Source organism: Xenia sp. Carnegie-2017, unplaced genomic scaffold (genome assembly GCF_021976095.1).
Source record: "Xenia sp. Carnegie-2017 unplaced genomic scaffold, XeniaSp_v1 HiC_scaffold_24, whole genome shotgun sequence".
Classification (NCBI taxonomy): Eukaryota; Metazoa; Cnidaria; class Anthozoa; order Malacalcyonacea; family Xeniidae; genus Xenia; species Xenia sp. Carnegie-2017.
Genome location: NW_025813487.1, coordinates 9,428,784 through 9,445,065, shown reverse-complemented (window position 1 = coordinate 9,445,065; position 16,282 = coordinate 9,428,784). Strand labels below are relative to the sequence as shown.

The window sequence follows — 16,282 nt, the reverse complement described above, 5'->3', positions numbered from 1 at the left end:
AAGTGCTAGACTTATAATAACTTACCAAATGTCTTGTAAAGATTGGGTATCACGTAAAGTGGTATAATCAGTTTCACTCATTATTCAGTAACATTATTCGTTGGTTGACGTCATCGAGTTAAGCAGTCTGAAATTCTCAGACAATGTTCTCTTAGCAGTGTTCCTTCATATTACTAAAAAAGGTGAATGGGAATTCCCAAGTATTAACTGGGGAATCACCGTTGAATGAGAAAATTGCTTGTACCGTGGTAAGTCTTACTTTGTATTGACATCTTTCCTTGTAATGTTACATGTGATAAAATAAGACATTTGTCTGTCGAATTTAACAAATTTAATTCAATTATTGGTAGAAACACTACGATTCTACGGATATGAAATTTAATCTTTATTATTTCTAGTCACGCAGAGATCATATGACATTTTTCACGTGAAACACAGGAATTCGAAAACAAGGTAAATCTCGTTTTAATAAGTATTAGCTATCTGAATGAACATGAAATTTAACTCTCAACGTCGAATTTCTCTTTGTCACATATAGATCATAAGTTGCGCACATTATTTCCGTGGATAGGCGTCAATATATTGTTACAGAATGTGGTCGAGAAGATCGTGCTTAATATTTTCAACAAAAGGTAAATCTTGTTTAATAACTGTAGAAGACTGCTTGGATTTCAGTGACTTAAAACATATCGAATCGAACTAATAAATTCAAATGCCTATTTGTCGCAAACTATAAATTTTAAATGTTATTTCCGCAAACATTCGCTATGATGTATTCCTAATGGTTTAATGCCGTCACAAACAAATATGGAGGTTAACATATTATAATTCGTAAAATTCTTTTACATGGAAACTCATCTATTTCGCTGATGATTTTGGGCTAAAATATTTTGTTTGTTGCTACCTTAAATCGACAGCAATTGACATTGATTTTCTACAATACGACAAACTAATTTGACCAACTTTAAATATTTAAATCACCATTTTCTATTAAATGGGAAGATATTCATCTTTAAAGTCAGTTTTTATACTGAGAAGTGCAGCGTAAGGCCGCAATTGAAACAGTTAGATTTACATCACCAAGCTCCTCAGTATTTGACCATGAGCATTTGAGCTATAAAATCAAACGTATTATTGATATTATGGTATATATGTAGTTTACGACATTCTTATACCTTCATGTTCTATGTGTTAGCTTGTAGCGCGTTGTTTTGCTGATATCAGTAATACTAACACTCTGACTAAGACTAATTCTTTGCAACAGAAGTCTTCGCCATTGTCTTTGTCAGTTGCTTATATTTCGACGCTTACTTTATGAGCAAAACATCAGCGAAAATACATGTTGACTTTTGATACCCAAATTGTCTTTAGTTTTGAAAATTTTGGTGGGAAGATCACTGCGATCTTTCGATTTTGTTATACTGTGGGAATCAATCGATGACAAATATTTTCTAATTTCGGTCATGCAGAAATCATACGACATGATGTAAAATACACGCGATTCAAGAGTTTGATTTTTATGAATTGTCAATGATGAATCTTTTTTAGTTACTGTTTGTCATCCAGAATAATAGAAAGGACAGTTTCCATAAGTTGAAACTTCGTGCACGAATTATCTTCACGAGCAATGTGAACACATAATATTTAACAAAACATGTATGTCATGACGTCATTCATGTTTTTGAGGTCATTTATGAGGTCTAATAAAATCTCTTTCATGTTAAGATCTGAAAATGATAATATCTTAAGAACGAGTCTTGTGACTCTGTAATCAATTTAAAAAAATATCATGGAGAGCAGTAGGCTATAAATTTTTTAAAATGTTGAGTGTCTTGTTGCAAATTCATGAAATTATTTGACATCTGATTCTTTATAGAGTTAGTCATGAGCGATTACACTCATCAAGAGGAGGTTCCCCTCGAGAAGGTTGTCATTCTGGTTAACAACAGAGAAGAAGACATGTTTCCGGATAAAGAGATAAGTTCAATCTTTGATCGAAATGTATTCGGTACAGAAAATTGTTCCTTTGAAGTGAATCCAGTGGATCAAGAAATAAATGTCGCTAAAACGACACAAAATATCAGTGTATTTGTTGGTGAACGTAGTCAACGCAATGTTTTCAGTTCGTTTGAACAAACTGGTGACGGGAGTTATCGCAACCAGACAAGTGAGATCAAACCGTACCATCAAGGAGAACCAGATTCTGAAGCTATGCAGCTCGACGATAGCCTTCTCGTTAACAACAGAGAAGAAGACATGTTTCCGGATGAAGATATATGTTCAAACTTTGATCGAAATGTACTCGGTACAAAAAATTGTTCCTTTGAAGTGGATCCAGTGTATCAAGAAATAAATGTCGCTAAAACGACACAAAATATCGGTGTATTTGTTGGTGAACCTAATCAACGCAATGTTTTCAGCTCGCTTGAACAAACTGGTGACGGGAGTTATCGCAACCAGACATGTGAGATCGAACCGTACCATCAAGGAGAACCAGATTCTGAAGCTATGCAGCTGGACGATAGCCTTCTCGTTAACAAAGAGAAGACATGTTTCCGAATGAAGAGATAAGTTCAATCTTTGATCGAAAGGATTTTCAATCATTGCAGCTAGTCGTCAGCCTTTTCGTTGACAACAGAGAAGAAGATATGATGCTTAATGGTAATGACCCTGAAAATTGGTTCTACTTTTGTTTCAGTGAAAGATACGAAGAGCTCGATTTGATGTCAACGATTTTAGAACTTTTACTATTGATACTTGTCATGGCATGTATAGCCTTTGCCCTTTAGTAACTGTAATCTATGGTAAATGCTTACCTACTTAAGTATGTAGACTTAGGTCAACACCTAATAGATTGCATTAAAGCATTAATTGAGAAATATAAGTATGTTGTCTGCTTAGTTATGTAAATAAGCATAAGTTTCTGTATAGTTGTGTAATTAACTGTTCTAACATTAAATATAATCTCAGACTATAAACAGAAAACCAGTACAGTTTGTCGATGTTATTGTAGGGGGTGGGGAGATATCCATTTAACTTATTTTCTTTCCAAGTCGACACAGGTCGTCTATTGACAGGAATGAACTGTGCCTCAAGGTATTCGCAGTCATAGGTATTAAGTATAAATATGCAGGCTTCAAAAACCATGAACACACGACTGCTACTTACATTGACGACCTCTTTCTCCAGGGTAAAACATATAACGAGTGCGTAGTTTGTATAATTGCTACTTTGAAAAGTTTGATGCTTTAGGCTTTATTCACCCTGAAAATCTGTTCTTAACCCAAATCAAATTATTACACTGTTAGGATTTGTTGTAAACTTGATAGACACGACTAATGCCTAACTGCAGAGAAACTAGCTACTATTAAGAGCAACTGTGAAACCATCTTAAATTCGGATCGCGTGACAATTCGAGATTTTGCACAATTAATAGGAAAACTGATAGCATCTTTCCCTGGCGTGATGCACGGGCCATTTTTTTTTATCGTGCACTCGAAGATTTTAGGTACATGCTATTCGCGCGTTGAAAGGGAGTTTCGACAATGCATTGTGTTTGAATGATGCATCTTGCCATGAGATAATGTGGTGGATAGGAAATATCGATAAGGCATACAATGTAATTACTTACGGCAAACTATTATATATTCAAACAACTGATGCCTCTCTTTGTGGCTGGGGGGGGGGGCAGTGTTTTATAATAAACAGACTGGGAGAACTTGGAACTTACACGAGAAAAATAACCATATAAATTATCTAGAGCTTTTAGCTTTATACCTGTGATTGCAAACATATTGCAAGTCGCTGAACAACACGCACATTAGAGCACGACTAGATAACGTCACAGCTGTAGCTTTAATAAATCACATGGGTTCGAGTCATTCTCCGCAATGCAATAATATAGGTTAGAGAGTTTGGGAATGGTTAATGGATCGTAAGATATGGGTTAGCGCAGCTCACATGCCAGGGATTGAAAATACTGACTCAGATTTTTTAATCCAGAAATAGACAATGTATAATACTGAGTGAATGCTTAAGTGGGAACGCCTTAATGAGGCATTATTAAAGCTAAATTTTTTCCCGACACGGACGTGTTTGCTTCACGACGAACACACAGTTCCTTACTTATATATCTTACCGACCTGATCCAGGGGCCAAGGCAGTTGTCGTATTCTCAGTTGATATATCCAATATGAAGTTTTGTGCTTTCCCTCCGTTTAGTGTAATAGAACCTTTTTTACCAAAGATTCAAGAACAGACAGCAACGGTAGGATGCATACGTTCAAACTGGCCGACACAGTCGTGGTACTCGGAATCAATGAAGATGTGCATTCGAGACCCACTTGAAACCGGAACGGTTCCTCTTCGGCCTACCAGAGGCACCACATGTAATTCATCCGTTACACAAATCGCTAGGCTTTCTGGATTGCTTAGTATCAGGGAAAAATTAACAAGGATTGGACTATATCAGGACACGACTAATGTAATGTTAGCGCCTTGGAGAAACAGCACAAGCAAACAATATAACTGCTATCTTTCCAGGTGGAAAACGGATTGCTGGAGGCTTTGGCTTTTGTCACTGAACTACACCGCAAAAACCTTGGTTATAGTGCAATAAATACAGCGCGCTCAGCACTATCATCCAATAATGACCGCACGTTTGGGGAGCACCTTTGGTAGTACGGTGTCTTATAGGAATCTTTGAATTGAAACCGTTATTACCACGTTACACACATGTTTGGGATGTGGGCATGGTGCTCAGATATTTTCAATCCACCGATTACCCTCACGTCTTGGGTCTCGAAGATCTGACTAAAAAACTAACAACTTGACTCGCTTTAATATCAGCACAGAGGTGCAAACCCTAGCAAAATTAGACATTCCTCATTTTCAAGATATGCCAGATAGAATTGTTTTCCATATTCGTGACAACCTAAAAACAACCAGACCAGGTAAAAATATGATACCTGTAGAAATCCTATCATACTGGAAGATGAAAAATTATGTCCAGTTGCACACATTAGAGAGTACATTAACAAAACCAAAGATCTACGCCATCATCATCAGTTGCTTGTACGCTCTCATAAACCACATAATGCCGTCACTAATGCCACGATTAGTCATTGCTTCAAGACTGCTCTAACTAATGCTGAAATTGACACTAGAACATTTTCAGCTGATAGCAGTCGTGATGCATCTACCTCTTCGGGTTTAATGTCAGGTATACCCCTAAAAGATGTACTAAGTGCGGGGGGTGGTGGTCTAATGCCACGACGTTTGCTCCCGACATTATAACAAACCAATCGATGTAAACTTTGGCCAGGCATTATTAAGTCAATATGTAAATAAATAATAACCTTGTCGTTGTTCTTTACTAAGGTTTTCCGGAAATATATTCATCATTACCGTTACGACTAGTGTTACGACAAGACAGTACGGCATGGATAATTTTTGTTTTATCAATCACTGGTGCTCACAGCTTTGAAATCTCATGTTAATCCGTAGTGACGTAGACTGATGATTGGAAAGAATTTGAAAATTAAACGAGACTTACCTTTAAATCGAAGTTTGATTGTAGTTCTTTCTTGTCATCAGTCAGGAACGAAAGAGTATGCCCACCCAGGAGAAATTACGCTGCCCGTTCTCCTTTGCTCCATGTGAGCGCCAGTGAGGTTTTTGAAATATCGCTATCGAAAAGCGGCGCGTGCTTCTCATGTTACTCCTTCGTTCCTGACTGATGACAAGAAAGAATTACAACCAAACTTCGACTTAGAGGTGAGTCTCGTTTAATTTTTAAATCAAACACTAAAACAACAATGCTGTTGGCTATTTTTATGTTCGTTCTACGAAAAAGTGTGGAAAAGAAAGGAGATAACCTTTTCTTTATATGTGAATATTTTGTTTACTAAATAAAATGTTTTTCAACCTTTCCTCAATCTGCTACTGGTTTGAACCAGTTTCAAACTGCTGTTGCAGAACGATGCTGCAATACACTAAAATCTTCTAGAACGTTTGCTCAATGGATAGGGAAATCACCTAAATCAATGACGCCTTGAAAGCGATAATATTTCACTTACAAGCCACTTTAAACAATTTTTTACCATCAATTATTGATGAATCATACAAAATCTAAATGTCGGCTAATTTCAAAGATGCGTAGTTTTTTGTGAGATCTTCTAGGATTTAAGTAAATAATATATTCATCGAGATTTTATTTATCGAACTTAACATTATTGTCATTTCGACAGAGACGTAGTGTTACTGCTGTGAATAGAATTTTTTAAATACTTCCGACTCACGCAGAGATTACATGCGGACTTCGTTCTCTTTGGATTTTTACTTCATGTGTGTGCCAATAGTGGTGGGTGGAGGAATAAATGTCGTGTGCTGACTTGATATGAATAAATCTACATATTGTAAAAAACTAAAAACCTAAAAAAAAAAATGTCGTAGGAAGAGCGTGCAGCTTGCTCTATGTGCTCTATGTCTTGTCCTTTTAACGATTTCAAGATAGACATCTTTTTCTTCGAGCAGTAATTCAATGTTCTTCCTGCAGCACAATATTTAATAGAACAGACTTGATGAATAAATATTTGATGTTGAATGGTATGTAATGTGCTTTCTACTCCTGAACATATTACGCATTTATATAGAACGGGTAGGAAAAATCTGTATTAGTTAACTTTCGGTAAGCTTTTATAATATCTAAATTTGTCTAAACAGTTTTCTTCAGGCACACGACACTTGACCTCCAAATCCGAACCACGATATTAAACCCACGGCCCACGACTCACGATTTGTTAGCACATCCTTTCACGTTAACGTCATTCTCAAATCATGAAGGATCGATTTGAGCCATTCGTAGTCATAGATATGTATCACCTAAACAGGCCTTGACTTATGGCGCCGCCAGCTCCATAAGTTAAGGGGACAACATTAATATTTGTATGTTTTAATCCCTTATAAACAATTGATTTCAAACGAACTTAAAAAAAACATCCATTTGTGAATAAATCCCCCTCGCCTATCAAGCTGGCGATGCCACAGGCTATGACTATTTTAAAGGCATATATATACGTCATCGGGGTTTATCTATCGCCTCGATGAAGTACAAGACGCCATATAAGTTATAAATCTATAGAGTGTACTAATAGAGAATAGAGAATAAAAATACATTGATGTGTTCAGTTGTAAATTCAGCCCGTGTTTTTACTCTTGCAACTTAAATATTTTGTGCTCATTCACTGGCAAAACGAAGTATGTAATTAATTTTGTAAAGAAATGAATGATAATTTTGTTGAAAAATATTTAACGTAGAAGTAAAATTCCGGCTGGCTTCACCACTGATTGTTTTCAACATCTTCTATTGTAAACACATATATGTTTCAACTGTTTTACAAAGTCCAATTCTTTTCAACGAAGCCAAATTTTAATAGCAAATTATCGACGTTTTATAAGCGTTTAGTCGTGCGATTTGAATCAGACAAAAATGTGAAACAGTGTATTGGTATTGTCGTATTGATGTTTGTCTACGATGGATTTAAGCAATGTGAGAGTCAGTGAGACATAGCTTTTGCGAAAGCAGCTAATACCACGAATGATTCGATGTTGTTGTCGTCTTCTTGCCGAGCAGCAAGCGACAAACTTCTAAACATTGAAGTCATGAAGCGACCATAGAATAACTTCAGAATTTATCGAAGATACGGTTTGAGTCACAATTTTAATTTATGTAACAAATTTGAATTTTGATTATTTCAACCGCTGCTTTTAAGTAATAAACCTTTGTTTACAAGCATGCTATGTGAATATCTAAAGCAGAGAAATCTTTCTTGTGTTGCAATTAAAAAGGTTGCAGAAAGCTTCTGTACTCTTTATCATCATTTTATCTAGCAAGACCCACAATTTTTCGCCTGGTACGCCTCTTATTTCATGCATCTTAAGACCTCAATCACTGATCTTGAATGCGTCTAGTCATCACGTTAATTATCTGAGAGACATATGATTGCTTAGAATAGTCATTGTTGGTAGATAAACACTGCATCATTCTTCGAATGAATGTAAAAAATTACCCAAGAATTAGCATTCAAAGAAAGTATTTGTACGCATAGCATGCTTTCACATAGTTAAGAATATCCTTGGAAGAAGGATAGAAGGTATATATATACGTATGTATATATATATATATATATATATATATATATATTAAGAAGGTATATATATACATCATCATCTGAGTGTAAATAATGTGTTTGTATTTGATAACATTGTTATCGACGTTTAATAAGAGTTTAGTTGTGCGATTTGAATCATAGAAGGTCAGAAAAAATCGTGAAACAGTGTATTGGTATTGTCGTATTGATGTTTGTCTGCGATGGATTTAAGCAATGTGAGACATAGCTTTAGCGAAAGCAGCTAATACCACGAATGATTCGATGTTGTTGTCGTTTTCTTGCCGAGCAGCGAGCGACATACGTCTAAACATTGAAGTCATATAGCGACAATGGAATAACTTCAGAATTTATCGAAGATACGGTTTGAGTCACATGCAAAAAATTTTAATTTAGGCAATAAATTTGAATTTTGATTATTTCAACCGCTGCTTTCAAGTAATAAACCTTTGTTTACAAGCATGTTATATGAACATCTAAAGCAGAGAAATCTTTCTTGTGTTGCAATTAAAAAGGTTACAGAAAGCTTCTGTACTCTTTATCATCATTTTATCTAGCAAGACCCACTATTTTTCGCCTGGTACTCCTCTTATTCATGCATCTTAAGACCTCAATCACTGGCCTTGAATGCGTCTAGTCATCACGTTAATTATCCGAGTGACATATGATTGCTTAGAATAGTCATTGGAGGTAGATAAACACTGCATCTTTCTTCGAATGAACGTAAAAAATTACCCAAGAATTAGCGTTCAAAAGAAATTATTTGTACGCATAACATGCTTTCACACAGTTAAGAATATCCTTGGAGTTTCTATGTTGATGTTTCTATAAATATTTTCTTTACATTGAAAAGCAAGTATTTTATCTCGAAAGATAAATTAATTGAGTTGTAAGTTGGGACTATCGGCAGTTTCTGCAATCAATTATGATTCAATAGTGTTATAGTTTCAACAATATTTGATCGTGTAATTTCATCGAGTAATAAGAATCGCCAACGTGTCACCTTGATTTGAACAGGTCTTACTTAATTTACACTGAATAACAAATTACGTAGGTGACTACGTACTTGCAAATTACAGCGTTTTCTTTTTCAAACTTATAATGCGCATAACGTAATTATTTTGATATAATTGAGCGACAGTTCTCTGTAAAAACAACAGATTTCTAAATGATTTTAATGTTCTGAAACTTACACAGCGGGACCAAAACTTGCAATAACTTCGAGTCCTATACGTATCAAAATGTAAAAGTGATCAGAATGAACATGGGCATTTGGAAAAGATGTCTAATTTTGTTATCTTTTCTTTGGCAAGGAACAAAAAAACTCTTTCATTTAGTCTGTATCACACGTCGACTTCCTTCAGCAAAGTAAAAATATAATCTTCAAAACAAAGACTCTTTACAACAAAAAATTTTTTGTAGCAAATTACCTACATGTACGTCAAACAAAATTTATATAGAAAGCTTGATTGCAGGCGTCTCCCGTCACTGATGCTCAGTGTAAGTCGAAGAAAACGACAGGTGTAAATGAAAATGGAAGATTAAATCGATGTCCAATCAATCAATCTGAAAAATAGAGAACTTTTCTAGCTAACTAGTTATAAAGTTTGAATACTAGAAATACAGGAGAATATAAGAAAATTAGCAGCAGATTTACACTGTTTACTCGGTACAACATGAGGCTTTTCTTGGTGTTTCTTTTCGTCTTGTTAGTGCATGATGCAGCGGGTTGGTGGAGAAGACGACGTTGGAGACGACCACGGTACAGGAGACGTTGTACACTAAGTCATTGGTCCAGCTGGAGCTCCTGTAATCATCAATGTGGAATTCAGGCGTACAGACGCGAACAAGAAGGAAGATTAGTTCAGGCTGGTGGTTCGGACGCTGTTCTGGTTACAGTTTACGCCAAACAAGAGCATGCAACAGAAATAAATGTCGAAATAGAGGATGGTCATGGCATGGTAGATGTATCTGTTATAGTGGTTGGACAGGAAAATGTTGCAACAAACGTAAGTGTTATGATGTTATTTCAACTTTGCCTTTCGCCGTGCATTGATATATTGGGATTAACTATACTGGCTTCAAACTATGGTTGGGTAATAGCCACCAATATAAATATTCATTTCAAAATAATAACCCTGATTTCAGTTTCAAACATTTGCCACGTTGTCGTATATTCGTGATTATAATTTCAAGCTCTAGTGGTGTCCTCATAACTGCGATTAAATTTTTAAGAAAATATGATGTACTTGTATACTAAAGACAGAAATAAAAAAAAGTATTGTGCTTCAGTAAAATTGTAACACCTGCTCGTATATTTAAGTATTGGGCAAATTTTACTTGGACATTGAGCTACAACAAATAAATTTTTTTTAAGGGCGTGCAAGAAATTGTGTAGTCAGTCATTGGTCCAGTTGGAGTTCTTGTAATCATCAATGTGGAAATGCAGGTGTACAGACACAAACAAGAAGAAAGATTAGGTCAGAATCGAATGGCGGACGTTGTCCATACAGTTTACGCAGAACAAGAGCATGCAACAGAAATAAATGTCGCAATAGAGGATGGGCATCATATGGTAGATGTATCTGTTATAGTGGTTGGAAAGGAAAATGTTGCGACAAAAGTACGTGTTGTAATATTTTTTCCTTGGCCTTGCGCCTTACCTCAGAAGATTAGCTGAATTACTGTTAAGGCGGGAGACAGCCATCTATAGTTGTATTCAGTTCAATATAAAACCATTTTGCAGTTATAAACACTTGCTGTTTTGTCGTATAACCCTGATTATAATTTCAAGCTCGCGATTAAATTTTTAAGAAAATTTGTTTTACTTTTCTGCTTAAGACAGAAATAAACAATGTGCCGTGTTTCAGTAAAGTTGCAACACCTGCACCTTTATCTGAGTATTCGATACAGTTTATTTGTCCATTCAACTACAATAATGTTTTCAAGGGCGTCCTAGAAATTGTGTAGTCAGTCGATGGTCAAGTTGGAGTTCTTGTAGTCACCAATGTGGAAATGCTGGTGTACAGACACGAACAAGAAGAAAGATTAGGACAGAATCTAATGGCGGAAGTTGTCCATATAGTTTACGCAGAACAAGAGCATGCAACAGAAATAAATGTCGCAATAGAGGAAGACCAACCTATGGTAGATGTATCTGTTATAGTGGTTGGACAGGAACATGTTGCAGCAAAAGTATGTGTTGTGAATAAATTTCTTCAAACAGTGGCGTGGGTAGGGGGAGGGGAAAGCCAACCGGGAACATTCTGTTCAATGTAATGGCACGATTACAGTTTCAAATATTTACTACTTGTTATATAACCCTTATTATAAATTAAAGCTCTCGCAGTCTCTTTACAACGGCTATGTACATGTACTTCTCCACCTTATAACAAGATTAAAAAATGCATCCGTACTCCGTGGGGCATTATGTAGTTAGATCGTTTAATCCCAAAATATTGGCTATGGTCAATTAGACTGCTGACGTACTGCAACAACCTTTTATGTGGGAAGGACTTCAAAATTTGGCTTATACAATGCGTTTGAGGGCAATTGGTCTAAAGTCCGAATCGTTGTTAAAATATTGTTGGCCGATAGTGATTTTGGAATCGGTATCACGTTAGCCTTTTCCACAAAAAGTAAAACTAAACATTATCACGTATATTCAAGTATTGGGTGAAATTTATTTGAGCATTGAAATTAAATGCGACAAATAATTTTTTTAAGAATCTCCCATAAATTGTGTGGTCAGCAGTTGGACCAGTTGGAGTTCTTGTAGTCATCAATGTGGAAATGCAGGTGTACAGACGCAAACAAGAAGAAAGATTAGGTCAGAATCTAATGGCGGAAGTTGTCCATACATTTTACGCAGAACAAGAGCATGCAACAGAAATAAATGTCACAATGGAGGAAGACCTACTTATGGTAGATGTATCTGTAAAAGTGGTTGGACAGGAACATGTTGCAACAAAGGTAGGCGTTTGATATTTTTGTACCTTGCCTTTCTCAAAATGGTTCTGTGCTCAATACCAACTATTTTATTAAGTATTGCCATATGTACATATGTGACACTGTTGATGAACAAATATCTGCTTTCCTGTATGATCATCAATTGAGGGAATTAAACTCCAAGCGGTTAATTGACAGTCTATCTGGAGGAACACTATTTTCTACTAAAGCCAATTAATTTTCTCTTTTTTGCAGTCATGTTTTATTGAAAAGTCTAGAAAAAGTGTTTGCTTTTTTGCATTAAAGAGCAAACATTGCATGTATTTCTATGTAATTAACTCTGCAAGCATTACGCACAGGTATGCAAACAAGTAATATTTGAGCTCTAGTACATTTTCAAACAAGCCTAGTATAAAAATCAATTTTGATACCGTTCAAAATGAGTTTTCTCTTAAATTCTACTTCGCAAAAGGGTAAAAACAACAAGGGGAAAAGAGCAAACTAAAACAATTTTTTGATAAAAATGAAGTAGAATAAAGCTTCAAGACGTTTTCAAAGCTTTTAAATCTGTAAATTAATTATGCAGTTATATTTTATACGTGTACAGTGGCTATTCTAATGCAGTTCAAAATGAATTATGGGGCTCATTTAAAATTCACAATACTTTTTTGAGGAGGTTGTTGGCTAGCAAGTTCTTTTGATCATTTAAGGCTAAAATACCTCCAATAAGAAAAGGTCTAAATTTTTCAAAATGTTGATATATTTGTCAAGCCTGGTTCACATATGACTGAGACTTGACTGAGGCATACCTGTGACGATGCCTGCGTTTCTCTTAAAGCAAATGTAAACACTCATCGCTGACACACTAATGGTGTTTAAGGCAGTCGTAGGAGTTGCTTAGGGTATGCCGCCGAAATACCGTAAGAGTTGAGTTGAGTTTAAGTTTCCTGGCATGTCGGTGGCTAAGCAGCCGTGTACGGAACATATTTTGGTTATTTATGTTATATGTGAACGCTTCTTCGATCGATTGGCGGAAATATTTCCCATCACGCATTTGGGTAAAAAGATGGCGGATGAATTTTCAACACAGGACATGGACCAAAAAAAGACTCAGTGGAACAATTCAGATCACTTTACGATAAAATAAAACTTATCGATACAATACGAAACTATCGGGCTATTTATGATAAATCGTGTCCAGAGTAAAATCCAAATTATTCTCTTTTTTTCAAACCGGCTCTCGGGTCTTTGATGTATTTTGGAATGACTGTTAAAAGGGCCGCATAATTTGCTAATAGTAACGCTATTTTCAAATTACGAAGCATTATTTTGTCAAATTCAAAATGCCGCTAAGTTTTTGTGGTCTATCGGCGATTTGAATTATGTCATTAAAAAGCATCACAGGCATGCCTCAGTTCTGCCTCAGCCACAAGATCAGAATGCATCTCAGGCTTGCCCTTAATAAGTCCTCAGTCATGTCTCAGTCATATGTGAACCAGGCTTAAAGACTACGACAATATATCGTGAACCGAAGAACTGAGTGCAGGTACACATTTCTACAGAGCAATAACACATTTTAATCACGCGATTACTAATGAACTGCACTGCAATCAGCCAATCACAGACGAGTAATACCTCAAAGTAGATTATTTTTAATGATGGTGAACAAAATGGTGCATTTGGTAGCAAATGAATTCACTTCTTCCATCGATGATCAAAAGGAAAAGTATACACGGAAAGCATTTGAAAACCTTAGATATTTTACAATTCCAATAGCATTTTGTAAAACTATTTGGAGTATTTGACGAACAGTAGCGTAGCCAGGACGACTTTTTACTCCCGCTATGCAAATATCTTTGTGTTCACTGACCGTGAGAGCAATACATTTCTGAAGAAATCAATAATGGTAATCTTTCAGAATTTACATAGCGTGAGTAAATATGGAAGCTGGCTTCGCTACTGGTGACGAATTATAGAGAAATGGGCGTATTTAAACAAAAGTTGATTAGCATTTTTCCACTAATAAAAAAATCGTATATCCAATCAGAATGCAGATACAACGTTTTTCACTGGTGAAGAAAATCGTATGTCCAATCATATGCTGGGAAATTTTAGGCACATGATTTCTATTTCACCGTTTTGTTGCGCATAAATTCAATACTCGATAAATGATAAATGATATTAAGTTTTATATATTCTTATTTTTTCACAGATATCGACGAATGTGCACTTTCTACCGATAACTGTCACACGAAAGCGATCTGTACCAATAACAATGGATCATTTTCATGTAAATGTAACAGTGGTTATTCGGGAAATGGAATTATTTGTAAAGGTAAGAGCTTTAAAGTCAGCTTTCTGCAGCGTTGTATTTTATTATACAATTTATTGTGCACATGTCTGTTATTTTCAGATATTGATGAATGCTCTTTATCAATCGACAATTGTCATCAAAACTCTACCTGTGTCAACACTAATGGATCGTTTTCGTGTAGTTGCAATGTTGGTTATTCTGGAAATGGAACAGTTTGTGAAGGTTCGTTATAAAAATTATGCTTTTGAAAATCATCCATTCCTAATATTTAAATGAATCTAATGCAATACTTTTATTATCATCAGATATCGACGAATGTTCTCTTTCAATGGATAACTGTCATCAAAATTCAACTTGCATCAACAGCCATGGATTGTTTTCTTGTAATTGTGATGCAGGATTTACAGGAAACGGAACGGTTTGTGAAGGTCAGTGTTTTTGAAGACAGTTTTAAAATTTATTTGTAGTCGGCAGTACTTCAAATTGTCATTCTAAGCGTGTGTAGTTTATACATTAAATATTAGGAGTGAGTGTTATTTTCCCTTATACGATAAACATTTTACAGAGATTAAACCGTGCGAGTCGAGTCCTTGCAAAAAATAATGGTCTTTGTACAAACATGGGAGGTACATTCTCCTGTGATTGTGCTGATGGTTTTAAAGGCAAAACATGTGAAGGTTCGTTCATGTAAGAGTTTTTGTTTGATAATGTGTAACGAAAATATTCTGACATGTTTATAAAATGACAGTCGAGGAAAAGAGAAGATAAATTTGCTATTAAGTATCACTAAGAAGTTTTTTAAGGCGCTTTATATCTTCGCAATATCAAGCAAAGTACAAAATTTTACGTTGTAATGACATTATAAGATATAGGCGAATGTAAGATGTTGTCAAGTTTTGTACTTGGCTTGAGATTGCAAAGATGTAAAAGCGCCTTGAAATTTTCTTAGTAATGCCTAAAGCGCATATAAAACTTATAGAATCTTAGTATAGTTTGAAAGAGCAGTTCATGAAAACTACAAATTTAAAAAAAATGAATTGAGATCAAATCTTTCTCCGCAATTGCGGTTTAAAAGTCCAGATTCTCTTTACATTTTTTTCCCAATAGGGTCTGTAAGGAACACAATCGTGTAGGCTTTATTTAAAACAAAGTATTTACTTTTTAAAATAGTAAATGACGGACTTTTACGGACTGTACAGCGCAAAATATTTGTCCGATTACATCACAAATTTGGAATATGGCTTTTGACACCACTTACATTGGATAGTGTAAAAACCACATAAGGTTTATATAAACTTTAATAGCATACTTATCTTCTGCGATCTTTTCTTTACGTTCCCAGTACTTCAATGTTTATATGGAAACTGATCATCGAAATTATATGGTCCGAATTCAAAATTTTTTGACTTTCTTTGTCACTAGTAGTATCAATGAAAATTTTCGAAAAAAAGTCGTGGGTTCTAACTTAATTGTTATGTTTGTTGAAATGTATCAATGAAAGTGCCTTTCTCTTCTAAGATAAATTTTTTATTATAGTCGGTGTTTGTGATCATTCTTCATGCAAAAATGGTGGCTCATGTCTTGTTGATGGCAATTCATACAAATGTATTTGTCTTCCTGACTTCATTGGTGCTCATTGCGAAAAGGGTAATTAAGTATTGAAATTTACATAAATCCTTATTAAGTCTCTATGTTTCGAAAGATAAGAAAAGATGAGAAAACAAATAATTAAACAAATTAAACAAATAAAACAAATCGAGGAATGATTGTAAAGCTGCGATACAAAGCTACAACTCATATTTCTTCAACTAAAGACCTTACTGTTTTACGCTATAATATTGTATTTGTAATT

General features: G+C 35.2%; 2 protein-coding genes across 6 annotated transcripts; both read left to right on the top strand.

The window, feature by feature from the left end:
* Window positions 1-209: 209 nt before the first annotated feature.
* Window positions 210-2,985, top strand: LOC124450310. The gene is made up of 4 exons (XM_047000945.1): window positions 210-248; window positions 399-453; window positions 539-632; window positions 1,877-2,985. Exons 3-4 carry the CDS (start codon window positions 593-595, stop codon window positions 2,569-2,571), a joined length of 735 nt encoding a protein of 244 aa, XP_046856901.1. The 5' UTR covers window positions 210-248; window positions 399-453; window positions 539-592; the 3' UTR covers window positions 2,572-2,985.
* Window positions 2,986-8,258: 5,273 nt separating this feature from the next.
* Window positions 8,259-16,136, top strand: LOC124451322 (neurogenic locus notch homolog protein 1-like). 5 transcript variants are annotated; one of them, XM_047001934.1, is made up of 9 exons: window positions 8,259-8,532; window positions 9,366-10,177; window positions 10,546-10,791; window positions 11,118-11,363; window positions 11,895-12,140; window positions 14,329-14,451; window positions 14,530-14,652; window positions 14,736-14,858; window positions 14,996-15,101. In XM_047001934.1, the coding sequence occupies exons 2-9, from the start codon at window positions 9,988-9,990 to the stop codon at window positions 15,031-15,033; spliced, it is 1,335 nt and encodes a 444-aa protein (XP_046857890.1). In that variant the 5' UTR covers window positions 8,259-8,532; window positions 9,366-9,987; the 3' UTR covers window positions 15,034-15,101. The 5 variants fall into 5 exon arrangements, with proteins under 5 accessions (XP_046857890.1, XP_046857892.1, XP_046857891.1 ...); XM_047001936.1 differs by lacking the exons at window positions 8,259-8,532; window positions 11,118-11,363 and having other exon boundaries at window positions 8,981-10,177; XM_047001935.1 differs by lacking the exons at window positions 8,259-8,532; window positions 10,546-10,791 and having other exon boundaries at window positions 8,998-10,177.
* The last annotated feature ends 146 nt before the right edge of the window (window positions 16,137-16,282 follow it).